Source organism: Haemorhous mexicanus, chromosome 13, assembly GCF_027477595.1.
Source record: "Haemorhous mexicanus isolate bHaeMex1 chromosome 13, bHaeMex1.pri, whole genome shotgun sequence".
NCBI classification, from domain to species: domain Eukaryota; kingdom Metazoa; phylum Chordata; class Aves; order Passeriformes; family Fringillidae; genus Haemorhous; species Haemorhous mexicanus.
The window spans coordinates 10,865,845-10,875,751 of NC_082353.1; the positions used below are offsets into that span (position 1 = coordinate 10,865,845).

At 45.9% G+C, this 9,907-nt stretch overlaps 1 protein-coding gene across 1 annotated transcript in view; it reads right to left on the minus strand.

Moving 5' to 3' along the window:
- TNFAIP8L3 (TNF alpha induced protein 8 like 3) overlaps positions 1–9,620 on the minus strand; it is a 44,867-nt gene extending 35,247 nt beyond the window's left edge. The window contains exon 1 of the mRNA XM_059858353.1: positions 9,458–9,620. Coding sequence (XP_059714336.1) covers positions 9,458–9,509 — 52 coding nt within the window. The 5' untranslated portion in view covers positions 9,510–9,620. The remainder of the gene's footprint in view (positions 1–9,457) is intronic.
- Between the last annotated feature and the right edge of the window lie 287 nt (positions 9,621–9,907).

Consider the following 9,907-nt stretch of genomic DNA (forward strand, 5'->3'; position numbering starts at 1 on the left):
TCAGCAGTAGAAAATCCAAATAGGCATTCTTGTCCCAAGTGAAGATGAGTTTAGTTTACAGAGCATATTTTGGTTTCCCAGCTGTTTAAAGCTTCTGATCACTTTCTAGAGGCAATTCCTGTCAATTCTCTTCTAATAGTTTTTAAATGAAACTTTATTGTCACTTTTTAATAAATATGTATTTGTAGCCTTGTGTGAGGGAGATCTGCATGCTGTGATTCAACACAAAACTCTGCAAAATGGCAAGGCTCTGGTTTCCCTTGTTCCTTGTGGTTAAGCTCTATCAGTAGAAAACAGTGTCCTGCTCTGACCTCGTTTGATCAGTGACAGTCACTGCTGTGTCTGGTGACAGATGCAGTTCTCCCCTGCATTTGCTACTCAAGCCCAATGATTTGAACGTACAGGGGTGAGGATATACTGTTCCTTCAAGGAGTTGTTCATTCAGGACTGCATTCTGGAAATAGCTGGGAAGCCCTTGTTATCTGTGAAGATGCTATTGTGTTCTCACTTTCTGCAAATATTGCACCTACCTGTTTCTGTATTTCAAAATCAAATTAACTTTCCTGATCCCAGTTGGAAGTCCACTGTCTGTATTTTTTGTTTGTCAGGGGAGGCATGTTAGTTCCTGTTTCTAGACCTTTAATTACAATGCCAAGTCGATATCTTACCTCCATCAATTTCCCTTTCTTGAAATATAACCTAACAGTATTTACTCCTTTTTTTAGTGGTAGAAATCATAAACCCAAGAGCATTTGAGAAGAAATGAGTTAAGGAGGAGAAATCAGATCAATACTGGAAGAATTGAGGCTTGAGGAGGGCAACACATTGGCTGGAGCACAGAGAAGTGAGAGATCAGTGAAGTGCTGGAAAGATGTGGGTATCTGGAGAATGAACAAATTGTTAGTGTAAGATATCAGGGCAGAGAGGAAAAGAGAGAATTTTAAAGAAATTTTTAGAAAATGGAGAATACAGCCAAAATGTAGGTGCCTGCCTTCCTGCAAGGGCCTTAGCCTCTTTGGTGGCAGGGGCAGCCCAAGCAAGGGTGCAAGGAAACTTCAGACCTTCCTCTCCACGTGCCTGCTCTCAAAGCAGGAGGAGTTTCTGCCTGTCCTCCCTCACTGCTCCTGATGGAGTGGAAACATCCATTTACACCAGCACAAGTATGTGCCAACACAACACTGAAAGTGGCTGTTTTCTGTCTGTCCCCAACTTTCTAGGCTTTCAAACACCTAGCACAGAGTAAAATCAGCAAGTTTAAGGGAAAGTTGTGCAGAAGTGAACAACAGCAACTAGTTAAGAGCCCTAGCTCCCAGTTTGGCTTCAGAACTACAGGGGATATCCAGGTCTGAGGATGAACAGATGCCAGCTGATTAACTACTAAGTATTGGGACTACTTTAAGCCCTCCAGCATCTGATTTAATCCAAACTACGAAGTTAAATCATGAAATTGTGGAAAACAGTGGTATTCATCTGTCCTTGAGACAATTTGTTCTTGGCTTTCCATCAGTTCTGTATTATTTCTGTAAGGGGAAGTGCTCTCCAGAGAAATGCCAGTGGTGACTGTTTTGGATGAGTGTACAGGTCTGGGGGTTTTGGGTGGTTGTTTTTGTTTCTTGTTGTTGCTTTTGCTTTTGGTTGTGGGTTTTTGATTTGGGGGAGAGGAATGGACAGGATTGCAGGCAGGAGTAAACTCTCTTGGGGCTAAATCTGCCCCAAGGATGCAAAGTGTTACATCCTTCTTATGCAGGATAATCTGACCTTTAAGAACTGGTATAGAAATAGACAAATGCAGGTAAGAGAAGCCAGAGAAACCTCAGCTGAGGTCAGGCTAGATTCATGCACCAGAAACTGGTTTCTGATACAGGTGAGGTTTTAATCACTGAACAGCAACTTCCTTTCTTCCTCTGAATTTAAAGTGCACTGGTCAGTCCAGGGGGGTAAGAAGGGGACACACTGGCACTGTACAAAGTTTGTGCAAGTGGTTTTTATGTATACTTAGCCTTGAGCTTTTTTATCCCATTCTTAAACCTGTAATTTCAGTCACTATTTTTCCTCACCAATTCTTTATCACTTTCTAATTAATCCAGTAGCTGTGCATCATAATGACTGCACTGATTACTTTTGTATCTACTAGTAAGCATTCTTCCTAATGGTGGAGATGATTAATAATGTATAAAAATAGTGAGGCACCAACTATAACTTGCTTTGAAGTGAATGTGAAGGTCATTCTTGATACCTTTAGCCTACTTCCTCCTCACTTCTGGGAGTTGGAGGGAAATGATGCACAAAACCACAAAACTAAAATTAAATGCAAGTAAACAAAAGCTCCAGATATTCATCTGGCATAACACTATATGGCACAGAGCATTTGCTGAAAAAATAATCTGAAAGATGGTTATCTTAATTAAAAAAACCTAAAGATACCCCTGACTTGAAAAGTCTAAGGAGCTTGTATTTGTTTGATCTGCATCTGTCAGTGATTTGACCATGTAAACTATAGGCTCTAAAAGTAAATGAAAAATTATTTGGAAAGGAAGCACTAACACAATAATAGTGTTAATACATTTCTTCAAAGGGAGAATTTAGTTTTTCCTGCAACACAAACTGCTTGGATAAACAAAGTTAATGCCAGGAATGGGATGGTGATAAGTGAGGCATTATGCTGACTTTTACTATTAGTGTTTCAGGAGACTGCCTTTCATGTTAAACTAGCACTAGTAAGAAGGAGAATGGTGAAGTGTTTGTTTCATAGATGGCATAACCCTCCTGCCCTATTTGTGTTGTTATATCAACAGATGTCAGCCAAAACCTGTGCCTGGACAGAGGGACTGGTCAGTCTGTTCCTCTGCAGAAGGGCTGAACAGAGCCAGCTGCCCAAACCTGACATAAACCAGCATCTGCACCAAGGAGGGATTAGTGACCACTGAAAAGACATCCAAGTGACTCTTGCTCTTTCCCAGCCTATTTTGTTAAAGATGTCTGCCTTAAAGAGCAGAAAAACTCACTGGCTACCAGCCCATGTCTGAGCTCAGCTTGGCTTCTCGAGATGATGTTGGAGGCTTGGCTATAAAGTTGTACTTATTGCAGCAAGTCTCAGCCTCCCGTGAATCTCCTCCAGCTGCACTTGTCAGCCCATGAAATGACCTCCCATAATGTAACTGGCAAAGAGATTTCTGCAGGCAAACAGCAAGTAACACACTTTTAATTGGGCAAGGCTCCAAACCCAGCTCTCAGCCCAGGGAAGCTGCCCTGAGCAGGGTCCCTGAGCAGCCTGGACAGTCCTGAGCAGGCATCAGAGGCCACAGTCAAGTGAAGAACCTCTGCAGCCTGCTCTGCCCACAGGGTCTCTGCCTGTAAATACAGCAGCACAGACCCTTTTGTCCATGCATTGTGCTGCCATCTGGATACAGGCTGAATTCTTTCCCACACTCCAAATGTTGTTTAATTCATACTGGCCACTGTTATCCTCTGTCTCATGCCAGGACATTTAGTGGGAGGCTATCTAGCATGGGCTGAAACAGTGCCAGGAAGAGTATTAATAGATAAACAGTTTAGAGGATTGTGTACCACTGCTTGGGCTCACAGCCAGGTCCTGCTTAGTTTACCAGATAAAACAGTGAGGTCTCAAAGTTACAGGGTTCTCCTGCCTTCCTGGGAGGGCCTGTCACCCTAAGGCTGATGCTGTGGGTAGAATGCAAGTACCAAAGGTTTCTCAGAGTTTTCAGGAAAGCTCTCTCATGTGTCTGGCACACTGTTGTCCTTTTTACCTGGGATTTATAGCTTGATTGCTCTGTTACCAGCTAAACAAGGTGACATACTCTTCCCACCATGACTTTTTAGTCTCTGCTGTAGAGGAGATGAAAGGCTAAGAGATTTATTTCTTCAAAGGGGAAGTGTGAGTTTTTTGGGGCAGTGCACTGGTTGCTTTGTACAGGTCACTCCTTACTGCCAAAATATCACTTGAAATAGAACTGAGTCTCATCCCAGACCTTTGGCAAGGCAGACAGGAATGGCCAATAATTGCTGCATGACAGCAATTGCTCCATATTCCTACTTATGAGTTTAGTATGCCATCATAAATTCCTAGTCCATATCCACATAATAGAAAGAGTGGAGGCTTCCTGCTCACTGACTGCTAGCAGCACCAAAATTTCAGGTGGGGGAACAGCTTGGTCATGATCTTGCACAGGCAGGTGAGCTTGGGCTTCATCCAGTGCCTCATGCAGTTCATATTTCCACTTGATTTTAAGAACAGAACCCTGATCAAATTGACTTGTTCAAGTGAATTATTGTTTGTCCAAGGTGTCAGTTTGACAGACATGGAATTATTCATGGTCTTTACTATCCTTACAATGTGCTTAGAATTTTTTCTCTATAAAATTTTTACTTTTTTTTTTTCTTCCCCTGCTGGACAAGACTCCCTGACTGGCAGCTGCTGTGCTAATGAGGGCTCTGTATGCAAATCAGCAGCCCAGGTGATTCCTGGAGGGAGCACTAAAAGAAAAAATTCACCCAACCAGGCTCTTGGCTCACGTCCTTGCCCTGGCTGCTGCTGCCTGCTCACCCCAAAGCATCTCTTGCCCACTCTCTTGGCAGACAGAGCTGGACCTGTCTCAGTTTGCAGTGTGATGCAGAAGCCCTGCAACAGTCTGGTGCTGAGGTCCCATGGCATGTTAGCTCATGTCTGTTGTCTGTCCATCTCTCCTTTAATTAGCTTTGTTTTCCTTTGTTGTCCAGCAGAAAGCAAAGGGAGAGTCTTTATTAGATAGTTGTTAGAAAGAACTTCATAAAAATTCTTTGCTTTTAAAATATTTTTCTTGTTTTCATACCTAGAACATGTTATCTACTATTTCTTCTGGCTTGTCTGAAGTCTAATAAATATTATTGTTTATCTTTGGAACATTCTATGTAGAATCAAAACAAGGCTTTGGTAAACCAAACCTCTCCTCCTTCATACAAGTATTTCTTGGGGCAAAGGCTGTATTTTTCAAATGTGTGTGTGATACTGCAAAAGGTTAAACAATGCTTTCTTGCACTATACATCACATAAGCATGTTACTGATGCCTCAAATAATAATTATTAAACGTCTTCATGACGCTTTCTAATTCATTTTGTATTTACAAGAATATATTAACTCTTGAATGGCATTAACTCTGTAAAACAGTGATTAAAATATGTAACAGGCTTCAAAGATTAACATCACAGAACTACAGACAGTTCACATGACATGATAAATAATTTGCAGAAAAAAATTACTAGCTAAGCATTGCAAATCAAATAATAGTACAGCTCTAGAAAAATTATTCATGTCTGTACAGGTCATTTTATACCAGTAAATAATGTTTAAATCCATTGGGTTTTTTACTAAGTATATATTTATTGCCCAGGCAAAAGCTCAGATAATTTATCATATGATTTTAAATGCATTACCATTTTTTGTGCTAAGAGTTCCAGGGTAAGATCTTGGCCCTGCTGAAGATGTACTGAAGTAATCATCAGGCTCCCACTGCCCTTATGGATTCAAGCCTGGTGATAAGGTCACCTTCATCACATCCTTGCCATTATACAAAGCTGTAGGCTTCACACTGTCAATTCTTTAAAAACCCCCAAAACCAAAGCCCCTGCCACCAATTTAGAGTTTTGCTTGGGTACAAACTGCTCTTTCCTAGGTCAAACACCTTTTGACTTCTGTGGAAGGAAAGCCAGAGAAGGGACCAGCAACAGTTTGCTCTCCACAGAATGTTAAACTTCATGAGGATAATCTGTGTTTCAGAGGCCATACAGGCAATTTAGCCTCTGGTCATCTTATGTTACTCCTGTAACACAACAGCTCCATCAAAACAAACATGGAAATCCATGCTGTGACTTAGGGGCTTGTATAAAGGCTTAAATCAGTGCACATAAAAGCTACATGGCCAAATCCCTGCCTGTTTCAGCCAGGGAACCTCGGACAAGGCACACCAAATGAAGGTATCACACCTTTATTCTCCTACATGCAGAATTTCTAAACCTGCTGTGAAATCATTTCTGTTGGTGATGACCTGAATTTCTGAAATGTTACTCTGAAAGATGACATGGAGGATCATTCTTTCATGTGGCAGGATGACTATGAAAGAGCTGAGGGAAAGGAGACCATTACTCTATTGAAAAGGGCTTTTTTGAAACCCAACCTCTCAATAGGTGGACATTAAAAAGTGAGAACAATGTTCTATTTTAAGATTACCTGTTCAGCTCTTAAAAGCTCTTCTGTAGGACAAGAAAAAGAATGTGACTAGTCACCTCTACAGTAAAACTAGAAATTTCATTAGCTAGTGAGCATGTACCTTTTCTTCTTTTGCTCCACAATACATAATTTTTTTCAGAATCATGAAGACCCATTTAATGTTCTTAATAGGAGTCTGTCTCATGAGTAACCATTTTTGAAAACCAAAGCTTTTTGACCCTCTAGACACCTCAAGTGCAGAGCAGTAATAGATGGGCGTGGGAGACTCGTGGGAGCCAAGGCTGTGGAGCTGAATGTTGTTAGAGGTGTGGTGGTTTTTCTGTTTGTTTGCTTTAAAGTACAGCTGACATCTTGCACTGCTCACACATAAGGAGCCTTTTGTTTGCACCAAAGGAATGTGAAGATGCTATTGTGGCAGTATGTTCGGAATAAATACAGAAAAATATTTCTGCCTCCTTGAGACTCAAGTTTGAAGAGGGCCATTAAAGCAAATGAGGCTGCTGGGGTCTTGGAGCAAGACTCCAGCTGGTTCTTGGAAGCCACATGTGTATGGCAGATGGGGGGAGCACTAGGTAGCCTCCTGCACACCCCTGTGAGCCCAGGAATGGCAAGGGTGCTGCTCACTGGGACAGAACACAAGGCTGGGAGAGCACTGCACGAGCAGTGCAGTCCCTGAAACGGGCTGTGCTCGAAACATCTGTGTTGCATCAGCGTGGTGGAGCCCTGGAGATAAAGCACACTGCATCCCCGGGGCTCAGACAGTCGGCCAGGCTCGGCAGTGCCTGCAGGGAGCTGAGCTGTGCCAAATGAAGCCCGGGCAAGTGTGAGGACTGGTAATGAGGAGAGCAAGCTGAACACCGGGGTTGCTGTCGGTTTCAGTGCAAAATTCGAGCTGCACTAAAATCAGTGTCCAAAATCAAACCACCACCAGGACTTCATCCTAAATTTTCCTCCAAGACACTGTGCTTGCCCTCTGAGCTGTGGGGTGGGCACCTCCCCGAGCAAGGGGGTGGCTGAACCCCACACTGAGCCCCTCAGCTGCTGTGCCTGCAGCAGTGACTGACAGCCTGACTGAACACCCACGTACTGAGAGAGGCTGCACTACACATATGGCAGGGAACAGAAAGAATACCCAAGGAAATCTAGAAAAAATATCTGTTTTTTGGAAGACGATGGGGGATACAAAGAGCTTGTAATTCTTTAGTGCAGGAAAAAAATTGCAGCTGGGTAAGACAAAACATCCAAGTTTTCTCTCTATATTCCAGTTTTATTCTCCTGCATAGGCATCTGCCATGTATGGCCAATATACCAGATTTTTCTTCTCTTAAATAGAACAAAGAAGGAATAGAAAAGAGGAAAGGAGACTGATGAACATCAACTCTTGGCAGCTAGCAAGTGATGACATGAAAACCACTTATGGCAATCTCTGAGCAGAGTTATTTTAAATTTATTTAGAAGACATTCCTATTCAGAACAGGAGTAAATTGTTGGCAGGAGCCCTATTATATTAATTTGTCTATAAAGTAATGTTTGTAACTTGCTCTTCATGCATGGCTGGGAAGATTTGTCTTGATGAAAAATTATAGCTGTTGGTGGTCTTTGCAAGTAAGCTCAGCCTAACTGAGCTCTGTGAATAAAAGGAGCTTTGTGACCTGTTGCTGGTCTTGCTTTAATTCTCTAGATCTCAAGTAAGAAAATACAAAGCAAGATATCAGGAGTAAATACCCCCTATATTTAAAACTGAATTAGATTTCAGATTATGCTATGAAATGTTCTGCTGGGAGACTAGAAAGCACGTTTATCTTTTGACTTGCTACTGTTGTTTATCACTGCTGTATTAATAGGACAGGTGAACTATTTCAAAAAATATGCTTTTCTGCCTTTGTAGTTTGAACATTGGTGTTCAAATCCTTCTTTTTGGGGATGCAGGACGGTGTTAGCTGGCATGAAGTACACATCCAAACTGGGCTGGTTATGGGGATTTTTCTCAAAGATCTAATAGCATAACACGGCAACTTTCTATTTGGATTTATGATGATCACTGGCACTATTTCAGGCATCATTCCAATTGCACTTGCATCTGATGCTAGTTAAATGGCTTCAGAGAAGGATGTCGATGACTCTCACTGTGGGAAGCTGGCGGTCAAACAGGTTCCTTCTGCACCTGGTGTCAGTGACAGCCCAGCATCTGTCAGGTGCCAGCCGTGTGTGTGATACCCCTGCAGCCCGGTGCTGTCTGTCTGTCTGTGTGACACCCCTGCGGCCCGGTGCTGTCTGTCTGTGTGTGTGTGTGACACCCCTGCAGCCCGGTGCTGTCTGTGTGTGTGACACCCCTGCAGCCCGGTGCTGTCTGTGTGTGTGACACCCCTGCAGCCCGGTGCTGTCTGTCTGTGTGAGACACCCCTGCGGCCCGGTGCTGTCTGTGTGTGTGACACCCTGCTGCCCATTCTGCTGTGGGCAGAGTGGCACTGCCACTGACCCAGGGCTCGGCACCCAGAGGTGTGGCCGGGAGGTGACAGCGCATCTCTGGGCCACGTGCAGCGCTGGCAGAGCGAACCTACCTCTGTGTGTTTCACACGAGTTTGTTGTCCCCGTTGTCACCATGTGTGCGGGATGGCCTTTGCCTACTGCGCGTTAACCATCATTTGTTTCGCGTAAGACACGAGAACGTGAAGGTTTGGAAAGGGCAGGAGAGGTTTTTAATTTTTTTTCCTTCTGTCTCATCCAAGAACTATGTGGGTTGCAGCAACCAGACAGCATGGTTCCTGTGACAAGTTAAGACTTGAAAACAAAAGCCCGGCAGCCCGGGGGCTCGGCTCCGGACGGGGCCGTCCCCCCTTCTGTAGGCGCGCCGGGCGCGGGGGTCCCGGAGCAACAGCGGAATAGCCGCGAAAAAAACCCCCGAAAACTTTGCAGCCTCTGGGTATAGAGCATCAGCTAGCGCCGGCACTGCTATTTAATCAGCTGTCACATCACAGCCCCTGGGGCAGCTCTCCCGCAGCCGGGGCACAGCGGAGCGGGGCCCGCGGGTCCGTGCCCGAGAGCCGCGGCAGCGACGGCCGGACCGGGGGCGGTGCTCGGCTCCGCCGGGGCCGCGGCAGCGGGGATGGCGCTGCCCTGTGCCCTCAGCCTGGCAGCGCTGCCGGAGCCGCCTCTCGGCACCGGGGACCCGAGAGCAGCGGACGGGAAGGGACCCGGACCCGGCGCCCGTCCGCCGCGCAGCCGGCGCTTACCTGCGGGCGAGACCAGCTCGCCTTCGCTGAGCTCCGCCGAGTCCGAGTCCATGCTGCAGGCACCCGGGGGGCCGGGGGGCAGCTGGGGCCGCCGCTGGCAGGAGCAGTGCCCGGAGCGGCGGAGCGCAGCCCGCTCCTGGCCCTGCGCTCGCAGCCGGCGCTGGGTCGGCGCCGCCGCATGCAGCCAGCCCGCCGAGTGCCATTGGCTGCGGGCGGAGCGGGGCCGGGCGGGCGCGCCGAGGGCGGAGGCAGCGGGGGCGCGGCCGAGGAGCGGCTGCTGCCCCGCGTCGGACACGAGTTGGGCTGCGCGGCCCGGGGCAGCTCTCGAGGCAGCGCTGCAGAGCGCAAAAATACCGAAATGACGGTCCTGGACATTGCCATCGCATCTCCCGTCTGTCTTTTCCATGGCCCTTCTCGTGGGCATCTCCCTTGAGCTTCAGTCGCCTTGTC